Source organism: Enhydra lutris, unplaced genomic scaffold (assembly GCF_002288905.1).
Source record: "Enhydra lutris kenyoni isolate GAN:26980312 unplaced genomic scaffold, ASM228890v2 scaffoldscaffold21, whole genome shotgun sequence".
NCBI classification, from domain to species: Eukaryota; Metazoa; Chordata; class Mammalia; order Carnivora; family Mustelidae; genus Enhydra; species Enhydra lutris.
In genome coordinates, this window is record NW_019154105.1 from 15,224,276 (window position 1) to 15,241,023 (window position 16,748).

General features: G+C 39.8%; 1 protein-coding gene across 4 annotated transcripts in view; it reads left to right on the top strand.

Moving 5' to 3' along the window:
- The first annotated feature begins 511 nt into the window (after positions 1-511).
- LOC111148981 (EPH receptor A5) overlaps positions 512-16,748 on the top strand; it is a 342,873-nt gene continuing 326,636 nt past the window's right edge. For all 4 annotated transcript variants that reach the window (XM_022505840.1, XM_022505842.1, XM_022505841.1 and 1 more), the window contains exon 1: positions 512-774. In XM_022505840.1, coding sequence (XP_022361548.1) covers positions 597-774 — 178 coding nt within the window. In that variant the 5' untranslated portion in view covers positions 512-596. The remainder of the gene's footprint in view (positions 775-16,748) is intronic.

Consider the following 16,748-nt stretch of genomic DNA (forward strand, 5'->3'; position numbering starts at 1 on the left):
CTCGCCGCCGCCAGGACCTCCCCTTGTCCGCGCTCAGCCCGCAGCTGTTTCCTTCTGCCAGGCTCGGAACTCTCCGGATCTTTTCCTCCGCTCGCCTCGCTCGTATTTTCTCAACTCCTTTCCTTTATCCGTAGCCACCCTGTCTTTTCCTCCTCTTTTTAGTGAGGATCTTTCTTGACTTACGATGACTTGTCTCCCTTCCCTTCGTCGTTTATTTCAGCCCTGAAGACTGAAAAGGAATCTTTATCTTCCCCTCAGGGGCATTTTAAAGACCCCAATCCTGAAAAGTCTTAAGAGGCAGAGAAGCAGGACGTGGGACCCTCTCGACACCCTGGTGTCCGGTCCAGAACCGCGCTCTCAGCCATAGCTAGTATTTAATGTAAGCCCCACCGAGGAGAAGGGAGGCAGGAGCCGGGAGCAAACTTCGGACGTCTCCGCGGACCCGCGGTCCCCGCATTTGGAAGAGCCGCGCGCCAGAAGGCAAGGGACCCCACGGGGAACGCGAAGGCGCCGCGAGCCTCCCTCGCCCCCTCCGCGAAGCCGGGGCCGTGGACTGAGACGCGCGGGACAGCGGCGGCGGAGGCGGCCAAGAGAAGATGCGGGGCTCGGGGCCCCCGGGTGCGGGACGCCGGAGGCCCCCGGGCGACGGCGACATCCCCAGCACCCCTGCATCTCTGGCCGGCTGCTACTCCGCACCTCGCAGGGCCCCCCTCTGGACTTGCCTCCTCCTGTGCGCCGCGCTCCGGACCCTCCTGGCCAGCCCCAGCAACGAAGGTAGGTTGGGGGTGGGGACCGCAGCGACCTGGGGCGGAGGGGCGAGGCGGGGCCTGGAAGTGCGGGTCGGGGCGGTCTGGAAGCTGCCGCCGCGGACGAAATCTCCCTCCGCATCGCCAATTCACATGTGTCCGGTTTCGCCAGCCTTCTCGCCCCCCTCTGCTGTTTCTGGGTGCATTGTTTGCCCTTAGGTGCGGGGCGCCGGGCGAGGGACCCGCGTGCGGACCGAGGCTGTTTGGGGGGCTGGGAAGTTGCACGCGGGGGAAGGAGAGGTCCGAGACCCGCGCCGGGAGGTTGGGTGCGGCTGGTTCTCACTTGGAGCGCGTGGGGAAGTGACATTTCGGGCTTGGAGGAGTGGGAACTGTTCGAAGCTCAGCGACCACGATCTCGGGAGCGGGGGGCTTAGAAACCGTTATTTGAGGCCGGCGATGGGAAATATTGTGGGGGTGACTGGCTGCTTTTATTTTGGGGGAAAGTGCCTTCTGGAAGCTGTTATTTAGGGCATCGCCAGCTGCTATTCTGGGGTGGGTGGCGAGAGCTGTTATTTCTCGAGGGAGGGGAATGGCGAGGGACAGAAGGCGCCCACACTGTGGGGTGCCCTTCACTTTGGGGGCTCATCGTCACATCGAGGTGAAAGTGGAAGAAGGCGGGAAGGTGGGATGCGGCGGGAGGCGGAAGAGGGGTGGAGTGTCGCTGCCAGGAAGTTGCTGCTCGAACCCACTAGGGCTCGTGTCTCGGTGTTTGCGTGACGGAAAGCCCCGCTCTGGCCCGAGCCCGAGCCTGGAGTCCCCAGCCCTCCTCCCCACCCCCAATCCTGCGCTCCGGACTCTGAAGCCGTGTCAGCCTTCGGCGGGGCGGGAGAGTCGGCCCCGCGGGAGCAGCACCTCCGTGGCGCTCGTTGCTCCCGGAGCCGTGCTCAGTTCCCGGGCCCGCCACAGCTCGGGCAGCCGCCCTTGGCTCTGGGTCTGCTCCAGCTGCGCTGGCTCCTCTCACACCCCCGCCGCGCTGGGGCTCAGCTCAAAGGCTCGTTCCTCCAGAATGGAGGTGGGAGGTGTAGCGTCTCAGATCCCGATCCGGGCTGCAGGGAAGCGGTCAGCTCCACCGTGGAAACATCAAAAACCCTAACCCCCGGCTGGAATACTGGGGTTTCGATTTGAATCGGCTCCGCAAGCCACGGGTGAGGCACAGAGCCTTGGGGAAAAAAAAAAAAAAAAAAAAAAAAAAAAAATCCCTTCCACTCCTAGGGCTGGGGACGCTGGACCAGAAAGATGAAGCAGCAGCCTTCGGGGTCGTGTATGTCCTCGTGACTTGCACGGGTTGTGTGGCTGCAGGAGAAGGCGCTGAGCTGGTTTAGGAGCGCTGCCAGCTCCCTAGGAACCCTGTGAAAGCGGGGCCGACTGCTACTCCCGGCCCCACCCCACCCCACCCCGTGAACTTCTCTCTTTAACCCTCACATTTATTGTTTTAAATCTGATTTAAAGATTCTGTGTAGCTCAGTCTAGCTAGCTAGCTAGCTATGGTAATCTCTCATGCTTAACCCCATCTGCATCTTTCCCCCTTCTCTGTAAAGTTGAAAAAGTGTTTTCAGTCATAGTCGTTTTATTAACCTCTCATGTTAGATTCATGATGTTAGAAGTCCTGAAGATGGTGACAGGGTTTGGAGTCCTTTTATGAACTGTCGTATGCCACCGGAAGGGGCATCCTGGTTTGGATTTAAAGAGTAACAGGGATAGTACTGTCATTCATCCTTTCCTGTTCCCATTATATTTCATTCCCCCCCTCCCCAGGTGTGATGAAGGAAGTGGTTTATGTAGAGATGAAGGGGAGTAGAAGCTTTCCGTTAGGGAAGGAGGAAAAATGTTGTCTCTAGGGCCAGGACTGCGCCTGGGAGGAAGAGGCAGAGGGAATGGGAGAGAAGCTAGGAAATAGCACTGGCTTCTTAAGGTGATGTAAGCAGAGCTCAAATCTTCTGGAAGGTAGACTGGTTGATATCACAGACCTAACAACCACAGGTTGTCTTGTCCTTATGCCAGCTAGTAGAACACACAGCAAAACTTTGGCCCTAGTGAGGTGGGGATTGCAGGGGTCTATCACTATTTCACATAGTAGGAAATAAAATCGTATTAATATATATTATTTTACCTCATTCATTCCATTTCTACCCAACAGTTTTCCATCTTTCCATTGGTATCATCTCAGAACATTACTTCTGTTCTATAAAATTTATGCTCCCCTTTCTGTTTCTCCATGTGTTATTATAAATCAAACAATACTATATTAAGATACTAATAATAGGAATTTATTAATTTGTTTAAAGATTCCAATTGGAGTTTTTAAGTTTGTTTTTGATTGTTAATTTCTGGAAGGTCTTTGGAAGATCAGGGGCAGAAAGATTTGATGTATGCACAGCATCCATTAATAACTTGCTCTCATATACTTTGCCTTCTGCAACCTATAGATACCTAGTGACTTCCCAGACTATAGTGTGTGTGTGCATATATATATGGGTGTGTGCATATATATATATATATACATATATATATATATATAATATGAATGATCCCATTATGTGAGAAAAAAATTCAAGGCAGATAGACATAAATGTGACTTTACATTCACAATTTGTATTCTAGTCATTTTTAAAATTTAACTTTGGTAGACATAAATAAGCAGAACTGTACAGGAAAGGCCAAACATACATCTAGAATCTTAAACTGAGATGGAATGAATGTTAAGATATATTGGATAAAAGACAATAAGAAGAAAATGTACTCTTTAGACTGATTTCTAAGATAAGAAAAAAATACATTGTCTTTTTACATATATTAGGAATTAATTACATGTGGAAGAAACCTTTGAACTCTGGTGTAATACAAGACACTTTTATTATAAAATAATTCAGAAGCATATTTAACAAGAAACTTATCTCTGAGATTGATCAAGCAGGGCAAACATTAGCAAGTATATCAACAAGTGAAAATGTTAATAGATTTAATAAGTAAAGAGAGCATGTCCACTTTTATGAATATTGGAGGTGGCCCTGAACTTATTCAGTAACTGCCACTTTTTGCTGTCTGGAGATATATTTGTAAACAAGCATTATTTGACAAGTGCTTTTCGCAGCAGGGTTTCTTGGCCAATTACTGCTGAACAGCTCTGCATTGAAAATGATTCACCCGCAGTGAATCAAGCTTAATTCATTGAAGCTACAGTCAGTGATGTCCCAGTAAAGTGCTTCTGACAGTTGTCAGCACTTAGTATTCAAAAAGTCCAGTTTCTTGTTTCTGATGTTTTCTACGTTTGAGAAGGTGGGGTAGAGGGACTCTTGGGGGAAAAACACACACGCACGCACACACACACACACACATACACACACACACAGTGAAGACATTTTAGGCTAAACTGTTAAAGAATCATAAAATTGTAGATGTTTCCACTGGAAAGAAAGGAAAAAAAGAGTTTGTTTTAGGGTTTTTCTTGGTTTATAATAGGACCAGGCCCATAAAACAGATTGAAGGACATAATAGATTTGTAAACTAAATGGCTTTGTTTTGTGGCCTTGTCATCCTGTTATAATTCATTTCCTTTTAGATAAAACGGCAGGACCCCACAGAAAAGGGACAGTAAAATCATTCCCTCACCAGGACACTACTGAACAAAAAAAGAGAGCAATTACCCTTATTTGAATCTTAGGTGGTTAGAAGGGAGAGGCCATGAAGAGTTTGGCTTTTTGCTTTATAAAGCATGAAAGAGGGGTAAAGGGTTGACTCTTTAATTTTAAGCTTTTTTTTGAAGTAGACAAAAATCTTGGGTGTAGGGTGACAGGGTGAGAAGATTTCATTTCCTCATAGAAGACAGAGGAGAGGGTGGACAATTCCTGCATTTATAATGAAAATTTCTCCTTTTGCTGAAAATACTGTTTTTGTAATATCACTTTATTTCAATCTACATAGGATTAAAGGGTTTATTTTTTTATACTTAGAAGCATTATTGTACTTATTGTTATTTATATTATTAATACTCTTCTCTACAAAATGTGACCATTTAGAATATTTCTACATAAAATGTCAAAATTAGGTGATACAGCTATTTATAGACAAACATTGCCAAACTATATAATTAGATACTAGACTTTATTCAATATTGCTACTGTTGCGAAAATGACTGTGCTTTAGTTACTTTCACTACATTTTTGCTGATTGACTTGACCACTTGAATCTCCTTTGTTTGGAGTGCTTTCTTATTATGTATTTGCTTGAATGACTAATTAATTTCCCTTTCATTTGGAGGAAACCATTCTACCTTTGACTATAAAAATAGACTATGATGTGCATTATTATATTAACTAACTATAGCTATTTTTACTTATATGAGTCAAACTTAATGTTCTTTTTAAAAAAAATGTGCTGCTAGTATCTTAAAGACATAACTACTATAGAAAGTATTGTTAACTCTTTTTACTTCATTTTTTGCATTTAAATTACCAGATATATTTCATTTTACTAATGAGTGGTTTGAATTTAAATTAACAGAGTTACCTAGTTATTCAAATATGATTTATGCATTTTTTACCATTTTAAAATAGTTTTACAATTGTTTTCGTAAAGCATCAAAATTAACTGAAGTTTGAATATGCGTCCTTGCTTATTACAAACCATTAAAAATTGATTGCAGTATTTGTCCATTTTTCCCTTTCAGAAAGAGTATATTTTTATTATAAAAGCGATATTCAAGCAAAAAAATGTAAATTATCACCTTAGAGACTCTGAATGACTCTTGCAGTTCTTATATCTTTGTATGTATTTATCTGTAGAGCAGAATAGCTCCTACTGGTAGCTCTACTGGGTAACCACACGTTTCGTTATTTTATCAAAATTTATGTAATCCAGTTGGTTAGGTGGTGATTTCTTTGAAGGAGTTATCCTAGTCTATTGTATACATAACACACCTAATGTATTTTTAAATCACATTAAGAATTGTATCCCAGATGTGGTGGTACACTTATTGTTTTTATGAATGTGTACAAAGTAGATTTAAAAAAATGAGTTCTAAAGGTTTTGTAAATACAGATTAAAAAGTTCCATATTTTTTAAGAAGCTTAATAATATATATCTTTAAAGTAATAAACGCAATGTTTTTATTCAGTAGGAAGTATTTGATATAAGAAAGATAAGAGAATCTCTGATCTACTCATAATTTTTAAAGCACTATATAGTGATTAGGAAACTGGAAGATTTGAGAGTTTTTAACTGTGAAAGTCTTTTATTGGTTCCATTAAAAACGTCTAAATTACAAACTAAAATGATTCACCCTTAAGTATTTGTTTTGAACTTCCAAAACAATTAGCATGAGTATTTGGAAAAGTCTCCCTTTATCATATATTTACTTTTCTCTTTTTAGTTTCTGACTATCCAGAAATTTCTTTATTCCAAGTTAATGAAATAGATTTTAAAGTGTTTGAAGAAGACAAAAAATATATTTTGCTGAAGAAAAAATGTCTAAAATTTTAAATTCAAATTTTAGAAAACAGTTCATTTTTGATAATACATTTATTAACATATACAAGGTGTCATAATGAAGAACTTTCCACAAATATAGTAGGATCAATAATGCCACAAACTGTGCTATGAAATTGCTGTTTATAAATCAATGTATAAATAGATAGTGACACAGGTATTCCTGAGTATTGAAAGGTGATTGGAATTTTCATTTTCTGACACTATAAATTTCACAGATATAGGATTCATTCATTCCATTTATTTTGATCACATAAAATCAAGAGGTAGCTTCAATTTAAAATTTATATTACAGTAATAATAGAAAACAATGAAATGATTTAAAATATAATTCTAATCAATGAACTTCATGAGAAATGTAGACTTTTAAATTCCCTTTTAGCTTCTTTCATTACTATCTTAAAAAAACCTTACTTAATATCTGTTAGTGAAAGCAAAAAGTAAGTGAATATACAAAAAGGAAAAGCACTGTTAAGGTACATAAATATGTGAATTGTGTCTAGAGAAATGTGGAGTGATTTTGAAAACTCTGTGGTTTAGCATAATATTTATTAACTGTCATTTAGTGTTAGTACAATTTTTAAATGCTTTTTTTTTTATCTTTAGTGCTTGAAAGAAACCCTAAAGAGTCATTTCTACCATTTAAAAATTGCTGGAAAATCCTTTTTAAAATGTGTGTGAGCTTTGCCTTTAGAATACCATTTTCAATGTATTTCAGTTAAGGAAAACCTGGTAGGTTCTGTTTGTAATTAAGATTTATTCTAGCTCTTCTTTTCCTATAGGAACTCCAGCCTTTTGTCTCTGACCAGTTTATGTGTTATTTTATTCATATCATTTAAATTGTTTCATATACTGTTGAAGAGCATACAAAATTTTGTTGGTCAAAAATCAACCCTAGGTCATGCATTCTTTCCTCACGTGTTCATGGCTTTAATCATGGTGCATTCATTAAGCAGAGTGCAGTAATTTCGCCAGATGATGGTACAGGTGCACATGGACACTTTTAGGGGTGTGTAGAAAAATCACGGTGAGGCTGAAACAAAGAGTGGGAAAAGGTGTCAAGATGGTATCACTATGACCTTGATATTAATAATAGTGCTTGCATTTTATTTTTTATATTATTTTTTAAAAATACATTACCCCACCCCCGCCACACTTACTCTAAGTTTATATTTGTTACACTTATGCTCTGAGGATATAAATTATAGTCTAATTAAAAAAAACTCTTTATTTTATTTCATCAAATTAGGTTTTTTTTTCTTCTGTTTCTCTGTAAATTCTACTGTTTTGTTGAGTCGTGCCAAATACTTATGGTGTTAGACACCCCGCAGATTAAATAATTGGGATTAAAGTGTCTGTGATGATTCTAATTCTGTTTTAGTTGCTGGACTGCTGCCCAGGCCATCTTCTCCATCCATCACACATGTCTTCAGTTCTAACTCAACTGGGCCCATAGCTCTGTTAAGTAAGTGATTCTGGGGGAGAAAAAAAAAATCAAAGAGCCAAAACCTGAGGGTTGAAATATTTTGCATATGCTTTGCTAGAAAATGTTCCTACTTGGAAACATGTTTCGGGCTAAGTATTGGAAGATTTAGAGAAAATACAGTCTGTTCTTTTACTCAGAAATGGGTAGTGTCTTTTTTTTCTCTTATAATAATGTCACACTCTTATTTTTATCTGCCAAGTCTCCCTTTCCCTGACCCCCACCCCCTTCCTTCAATCCCTCCTTTCCTCCTTCAGGTCCTTCCTTTACTCTCTTTCCAACCCTCCTTCCTCCCACCTTTCCTATCAGACACTCCATTCAGACAAAGTTGAAGCAAGATAAAAGGACAGTAACACATGCCTCCTATGTTCCAGTACCCCCAAGGAGGTCATGATGTCAAACTGGGTGAGAAGTAATAGTCTGTAAAATAAAGCATGGGACCCAGTCTCCAAAGGTGAAGAGCATATTGTGTCAAACTAAGTCATACATTGTTTATTTAATTCATAAATCAGAAACACAAGAATTTAAGGTGTCTCTGTGAGCTTTATGTTTCTTATAAGATAGCTCACTTTCTTTACACCAGCTGTAACTTCCTGTTCCAGGATGCTTGTTAATGTCTTTTCTGTGGAAAGACAAACTCAGCAGGTAGATCCGGCTGGCACTGGTTCAGCCCAGCAGTCCTCAGCAGGAGCTTTCTCTGTGAGCCAAATTTTGGCTTTCTCGAGCTAGCTGAACAGGTGAGGCTGGCCACCTGGTCTTGTGGAAGATAGCAGTGGACTCTCTCTTCTCCCTCAAGAGTTTTACCCTGGGCAGTGTAATGAGGCTCCTACAAGGGTATACAACTAGCCTTGTGAGAAAAGCAGAAAATCCTTGGAAACTTCTGTCTGAAGGATTTGAACCATGTCTAGTTTCAAACCATCATATTTGGCTTCTCTGGAAGGGGGTGGGGAACAACTAACAATAGAACCACGTAATCTTAGAGAACTGGAGTCACTGTTTTTTGATTTAAGCTTATGAAACACAAGTTGAAAAATGATGAAATGTTATAGAATTATGGAAAAATAAGCAAAAACAGAAACACTGACTTTGAAATTCAAAAACAAACTAGCCTTGTTTTTGTTTTTTATTTGTTTGTTTTTGTTTTTGTTTTGTTTTTGGCTAATCTCCATTGCTTAACAGCCCTAAGTTCTGTGGATGCTCACTCAGTTTTCTCTTTTTTCTTTTTCTTTTTTTTTAACCTCAGTTCATTTATTTGTAATTGGTACTGCCTACTTTACATAATTGTCCTGTAGAACAAACAAAATGAAACAACTTTCTAATTGGTAGAGAATGTCACAAATGAAAGTTCTGGGAGTCTGCCCGATTAACACTCCACGTAGTGCATGCCTGTGCACACCTGACTTGCTGGGCAAGATCAGGATACAGGAAAGCACTGTGTGCAGCAGTTCTGTTTTTAAACTTATATGATGAGAGGAAACTTCCTTAAGAAAAGGAATATAAAAATATCTTACCTTTGCAAATATAACAGAATTATGGCTTTAGTGAACACTTCTTTAGTGCCTTAATAGCATGGAAGTGGCCTATGTCCTTGAAGGCCCAGTGGCTTAATTTTAATTAACTTCACAATAATTGTGCTTCGTACTGGGTAGTGCAGAGTGAGGAGATGTAAACACCATGAAATGAGCTCTATCACACGTTAGTGGTCTTGAACCATCTACCTCAGATTCCACATAGTTAAAATCAAGTGTTAACACACACTCATAGGGTTGCTGTGGAGATAAAATAAGAATGTATATATGTTGCCTAATGAAATTCCTAGAGCAGAGCAGGTATACATCAGATGTAAGCCCCTCTATTTCCCCCGCTACTAAATACAGGTTGTTTGAGAGAAGATTTCACAATCACAGGTTATCATCTCACTTGCCCTGGATGATTAAGGGAAACTGGGACAGAGAACAATCTAAAAAAAGAATTACATGTGCAAAATTTCCATAGAGCTAACCAGGATAGAAATCAATGACATGATGTGGTCTGAATTTTCTGCTGGTTTCCTCCTTATTGCTTTTGAACACTGGGATCTGATTAGGAAATAGAAAACCACAAGTATAAGGGTCATGGGTTGTAAATGTTGCATTTTACCTTATTATTCCCCAGGTAGAGGTCACAGTTTGCTTACTAGCCACAAAATGTATCAAGAGATATCTTCAAATATTTTAGATATTTAGTCCTAGCATAGTATTTTGTTAGTTTTACCTGGTTGACAGATAGATAGGTGGATGGATAGATAGTTATTGAAATGACCCAGTGGATAGGTGGGAGAATTAAATTCTTAGAAGTTTCCTAAAAAAGATATCTGACATTATAATTTGACATCACTCTTTTAGTCTGAAATATATGATTTTCTGGTCTGTTCAATTATATTCAGAATTTGAAATAGTACTGGGAAGTATAATTTTTTTTAATATTTTCAGAAAGATTTTAATATAATTCTGTGAATGCTTATCCTTTTTACATAGGTTAACATAAACAGGTGTAAGGAAGTTTAGAATGTACTGTATTTAGAACTACTTATGAAATGTAGGATTCTATTTACATACTAATGAGTAGACATACCTGTATACCATAATTATAGCTAACATTGATTATTGACATACTGTGTGCCAGACATTTTACTAAGTAGTTTACATATATATATATATTGATTTCTTTTCCCCAAAACAAGCTTAGGAAATCATGTAATAATAATAGTAATAATAATAATTATTATATTTTCATTTTACACATGATGAAAGTGAGCAGGGAATGGTTAAATAACTCACCCACAGTTGCAAATCTGAAAGTGGTAGAAATCTGCATTCAAACCCAGGTAGTCTGACTGCAGCACAGCTCTTAACAGCTCTTCTAGACCAGGAGATACTGTTGACTAAAGTCCTCCAGACATCCACAGTCACTCTTGCTCTCATCATCTAAGTAATGGCTCATTCCACTGAGAATGGGAAGTACAGTAAAAGTGCATACAGAACTACATTACAGTCCAGAACATATTTTCTGAGCAGTTCACTTGCAGCTCCCTCCTTTTTTTCTCCCCTCAGTAAATATTTGATCAGCTGCTTGTCCTAAGGCTCTTATGCTCTGATATACTCTATGTTGACATTTCACCTTTCCATTGCCCTGAACCCTGATAGCACGAGGCAAGATCTCTTCCCACACATTGCTTCCATTTCAGGGCATGCATTCTTTAATTTTTTTTTTAAGATTTTATTTATTTATTTGACAAAGATCACAGGTAGGCAGAGAGGCAGGCAGAGAGGGGAAGTGAAGCAGGCTCCCCGCTGAGCAGAGAGCCCGATGCGGGGCTCGATCCCAGGATCCTGGGATCATGACCTGAGCCGAAGGCAGAGGCTTTAACCCACTGAGCCACCCAGGCGCCCCCATTCTTTACTTTTTGAGTTGTTTTCTCTTATTTTAGTATATAAGCAAGCCAGTTCTCAATCCCTAGTCCAGGCTAAGCTGTAGACTCAGGTTTCTATACCCGAAATCCCATTAAGGAATTCTCTTGGAGGAGTGATGGCTCTAAGATGGTGACATATGTAGTTCCTGACTTCTGCTTCCCTCACAGGAAGCATAACTAACTATTCAAGAACAAGACACCACTGAGAGAATCCTAGAACATGGGTTGAGGTTGAAGCACCTCTACACATCACAGAGAGCAAAACATACTACACTAGAAGGGTTAAAGAAGCATCTATACCTTGACCACATTGCCCCTCTCCAGTGCAACACAATGCAGAGAGGTCTCCCCTGGCTCTGGTTCTTCCAGTGGGGAAAGACAACACAGAGGAGACAATACTCCCCCAGGATTGTGAGTCACTTTGTAAGAACTCTTGCTCTGATCTCACACCATGGAAATTACAGGAGAATCTGTGGGGTTCAGTCACGGGGAGTTTTACAGCCTTGGGGAATGGGGGAGGGGCTTGCAACAACCAGCACATGGATCATGACAGATGAAGTTCATACCTGTAGTGCCCAAGTAGTAATCCTAACCAGATGCTGATCTGCTCATCTGCAGAATCAAGTCAGAGGCTTACTCTGACTAGGAAACAGGGTGGGGAGCTGTCTGCCTGATTTGGATCCTCCAAGGAGAAGTTTTGGCAGTCCTGCAGCCCAGTTTGCCCATACCATTCAGGGAGCTGAATCACAGCCCCATCTTCTGCAGAGAGTGTCTTATGGCCCCATCTGTCGAGAAGGACAAGAGACAACTCCCAGGAGGCTGTGTGGCCCAGATCAGAGCTCATGCTTCAAATCAGGTAGGCAAAGCCAATAGTTTGCAGAGCAAAGCCAGTGGTTCTGTTCAGTTTAGAAACTTTGGATGTAGGTCTGCTTGAGTTAAGATGACAAAGAAAGGACTTTACTGAATTTAGAGATATTTCTTCCACTGTACCCCAACAGGGAATTTAATTTGTGTTTCTGCTCAGTGCTGAATACATCCTTCAACCTGTCCAACAAGGCAACCAAATTGGAGCACGCAGGAAACTGTACAGCCCATCCAATAGCCCAACATTCAGTGGCATTTGAACAAGGAACACAACCCGTGCCTTTCCCCATTTATAAAGCAAAACCAGTGGCCTTATTTGATGAAGGAATTCAGTACACAGTCATACCTAATTCAAGTATGCAAACAATAAGCTGTACATCCCTTGGTCTTGTCCTTCCCGAGTAGGGAAGCAAATTCATAGTTCCATCTACTACTAAATATTGTGCCCAGTCCTGACTGTCTAGTAAGCCTTACCAGAGATCCAGGCAACTGTGGAGATCATCCAACAGTCTTATGTGAAAAACAAAGGCAGCAGTCCTATCCAACTATTATCAACCAACAGTACAACTCCCATCCCTTTCTTACAGCTCAAACAGTTCCCTCTCCCAAAGTAGACCATGATAGCAAACTTTGCCCGTCCAGGGACATTACCAGCACACACCCAAAAACTCCAGCTGAGCTGACTGGTGAAGAAACTGCATCTGTCAGAGCAAACCTCTAAAATCTGGAAGAGGATCCTGTTACTTAAATGTGCAGATACCAATATAAGGAGTCCAGGATCACCAAAAAAAAAAAAAAAAAAAAAAAAAAATCAGTTTAATATGACACCACCAAAGACATCTAATAAAGCTTTAATAACTCACCCTAAAGAAATGGGGATCTGTGAACTGTCAGACAAATAAATCAGAGTAATCCTTTTAAGAGAGTTTAGTGAGCTATAAGGAAACACAAATGAAATTAGGAAAACAATTCATGAGTGAAATAAGTTTGACAAGGAAAGAGAAACCACCAAAAGCAAACAAAAAACACACAGACTTTCTAGAATTGAAAAATAAAAAAGTGTACTACAGAATTCAATGAAAATTCTGAAAAGTAGACTCAACCAGAAGAAGAAAAAATCAGCAACTTAGAAGATAAGACATTAGAAATCACTCAGAGGAGGAAAGAAAGAAAGAAAGAAAGAAAGAAAGAGGGAGGGAGGAAGGAAGGAAGGAAGGAAAAGAAGAACTCATACAAGAATTATGGGATACAATGAAAAGAAATAATATTCACAATATGGGAATTCCAGAAGGAGAAGACAATAAGGGACAGAATATATATTTAAGTGATAACGGATGAAAACTTTCTGAAGTTCAGAGAGAAGTAGACATCCAGGTTCATGAAGCCCAAAAGACTCCAAATAGATTGAATCCAAATAGGGCTACACTGAAACACATTATAATTAAATTTTTAAATACTAGGAAATAATTTTAAGAGTAGGAGAAGAAAAGAGAGAAGTTTCATACAAGGGAACACCCATAAGACCTTCACCAGACTTCTCAGCAGAAACTTTTCAGGTCAGGAAAGGTGAGACATTCAAAATATAGAAAGAAAATAACTGTCAGCCAAGAATTCTATACATGATGAACCTGTTCTTCAGAAACAAAGGAGGGATACAGACTTTCTCAAAAAAACAGAGGAAGGAACTGAGGAAGTTTATTACCACCAGACTTGTCCCACAAGAAATGCTAAAGGGAGTTATGTGAGTGGAAGTAAAAAGATGCTAATTAACAATGTAAAAACACAAAAAAATTGTGTAAATTTCACTGGTAATGGTAAATATATAGTCACAGATTCTGCAATATCATAATAATGGTGTATAATTCGCTTACAACTTTAAAAGATTTTTTAAGAAATATAAATACAGTAATCTGTTATTAGTTATGCAATTAAAATAACATAAATTGTAGCAACAATAATCTAAAATGTGAGGGAAAAGAAATAAAATTATAAAGTTTAGGAATTACATTGAAGTTAAGTTGTTATCAGTTTAAAATATGTTGTTATAACCTTAAAACAGTTTATGTATACCTCATGGTAACTTCAAGGGAATATCCTGTAGTAATTGCCCAAAAGAACATGATAATGAAGTTAAAGCATGCTGATGCCAAAAGACATCAAAATCACACAAAAATGTAAGAGAAACAAGGAAAATGGATCTATAAAGCATTCAGAAATTAACAAAATGGCAGTGGTAAGTCCTTACCAATCAATATAGGCATACCTCAGAGATCTTACAGGTTTGGTTCCAGGCCACCACAATAAAGCAAATAACACAATAAAGCAAGTCAAATGATTTTGGGGGGTTTCCCTGTATATACAGAAGTTATGTTTATGTAGTTCATTAAGTGTGCAACAGCATTAGGTGTAAAAAACAATGTATACACCTTAATGAAAAATACTTTATTGCTAATCATCATCAGAGCATTCAGCAAGTTATAATCTTTTTGCAGGTGAAGGGTCTTGTCTAATGCTGGTGGCTGCTGACTGATCAGGGCGGTGGTTGCTGAAGGTCAGGATGGCTGTGGTAATTTCTTAAAGTAAGACAAACAACGAGGTTTACCACATCAATGAATTCTTCTTTTCACAAATTATTTCTCTGTTGCGTGTGATGCAATTTGATAGCATTTTATCCACAGTAGAACTTCTTTCAAAATTAGAGCCAATCCTCTCAAATCCTGCCACTGCTTTATCAAGTAAGTTTGTGTAATATTCTTGACTGTAGTCAGCAGTCTTCACAGTATCTTCACCAGAGTAGATTCCATCCCAAGAAATCACTTTCTTTGCTCATTCATAAAAAGCAGTTCCTCATTCCTTCAAGTTTTATCATGAGGTGGCAGCAATGCAGTTACTTATTCTGGCTTTTCTTCTAATTCTAGTTTCCTTGCTATTTCCACCACATCTGGCATGCCTTCCTCCACTGAACGTTTAACTCCTCAAAGCTGTCCATGAAGGTTTGCAATCAATTTCCTCCAAACTCCTGTGAATGTTGATACTTTGACTTCTTTCCATGAATCACAAATGTGCTTAACAACATCTAGAATGGTGAATCCTTTCCAGAAAGCTTTCAATATACTTTGCCCAAATACATCAGAGGAATCACTATCTATGGCCTCTACAGCCTTATGACATGTATTTCTTGAATAATAAGACTTGGAAGTCGAAATTTTTCCTTGATCCATGGGCTGCAAAATGGATGTTGTGTTATTATCAGGCATGGAAATGGGATTAATTTCATCGTACATCTCCATCAGGGCCTTGAGTGATCTCATGTGTTGTCAATGACCAGTCGTATTTTGAAAGAATTTTTTTTTTCTGAGCGGTAGAGCTCAACAGTGAACTTAAAATATTCAGCAAGCCATGCTGCAGACAGATGTGTGTTTGTCATCCATGCTTTGTCGTCCCATTTCTAGAGCACAGGCAGAGTAGATTTGTCATGATTCTTAAGATCCCTAGGATTTTCAGAATGGTGACTGAACATTGGCTCCAAGAGATACTCCCTACAAGGGAGTCAGCCTTGCCTGTGTAGCTTCCAGGCCAGGCATTGATTTCTCCTCTCTAGCTATGAAGGTCCTAGATGACATCTTCTTCAATATAAGGCTGTTTTGTCCACACTGAAAATTTGCTGCTTAATAGGCACTTCTACTGCTCAATATAGCTAGATCTGGATAACTTGATGCTGCTTCTGCATCCGCACTTGCTGCTGTACTTTGCACTTTGATGTTATGGAAATGGCTCTTTGGCTTATACCTCATGAAACACTCTCTGCCAGCTTCCAATTCTTCCTCTGCAGCTTCTTCACCTCTCTCAGCCTTCAGGGAATACAAGGGAGTTTTGACTTTGCTCTGGATTAGAGTTTTATTTAAAGAACCTTTATGGCTGGTTTAATCTTCTATGCAGATGCCTAAAATTGTTCTTCATATCAGTAAAAAGGCTGTTTTGCTTTCTTATCATCCCTGTCTTCACTGTATAGTACTTTTTTATTTCCTTCAAGGGCATTTCTTTTGTAGTCACAACTTGGTTAGGACTTTTGTACAAGAGACCCAGCTTTTGGACTGTCTCCACTTTTGACATGCCTTCCTCACTGAGCTTAATCATTTTTAGCCTTTGATTTAAAGTGAGAGATATATGGGTGCCTGGGTGGCTCAGTTGGTTAAGTGTCTGCCTTCGGCTCAGGTCATGATCCCAGGGTCCTGGGATCGAGTCCCTCATTGGGCTCCCTGCAAGCTTCCCTGCCTCTCTCGCTCCCTCTGCCTCCTCCCCACTGCTCATGCTCTGTCTCTGTCTCTCACTGTCTCTGTAAAATAAATAAATAAAATCTTTTAAAAAAATAAAATGAGAGATACACAACTCTTCCTTTCACTTGAACATTTAGAGACCTCTGTAGGATTATTAATTGGCCTAATATAAATATTGTTGTGTCTCAAGAAATAGGGAAGCCAGAGGAGAGGGACAGAGGGGGTATGTGACTAATCAGTGGAGCAGTCAGAAAACACACAATATTTATCAGTTAAGTGTGCCATCTTATGTGGGTGTGGTTTGTGGCAGTCCAGAATAATAACAATAGTAACATCAAAGATCACTGCTCACAGATCACCATAACAAATATAATAATGAAAAA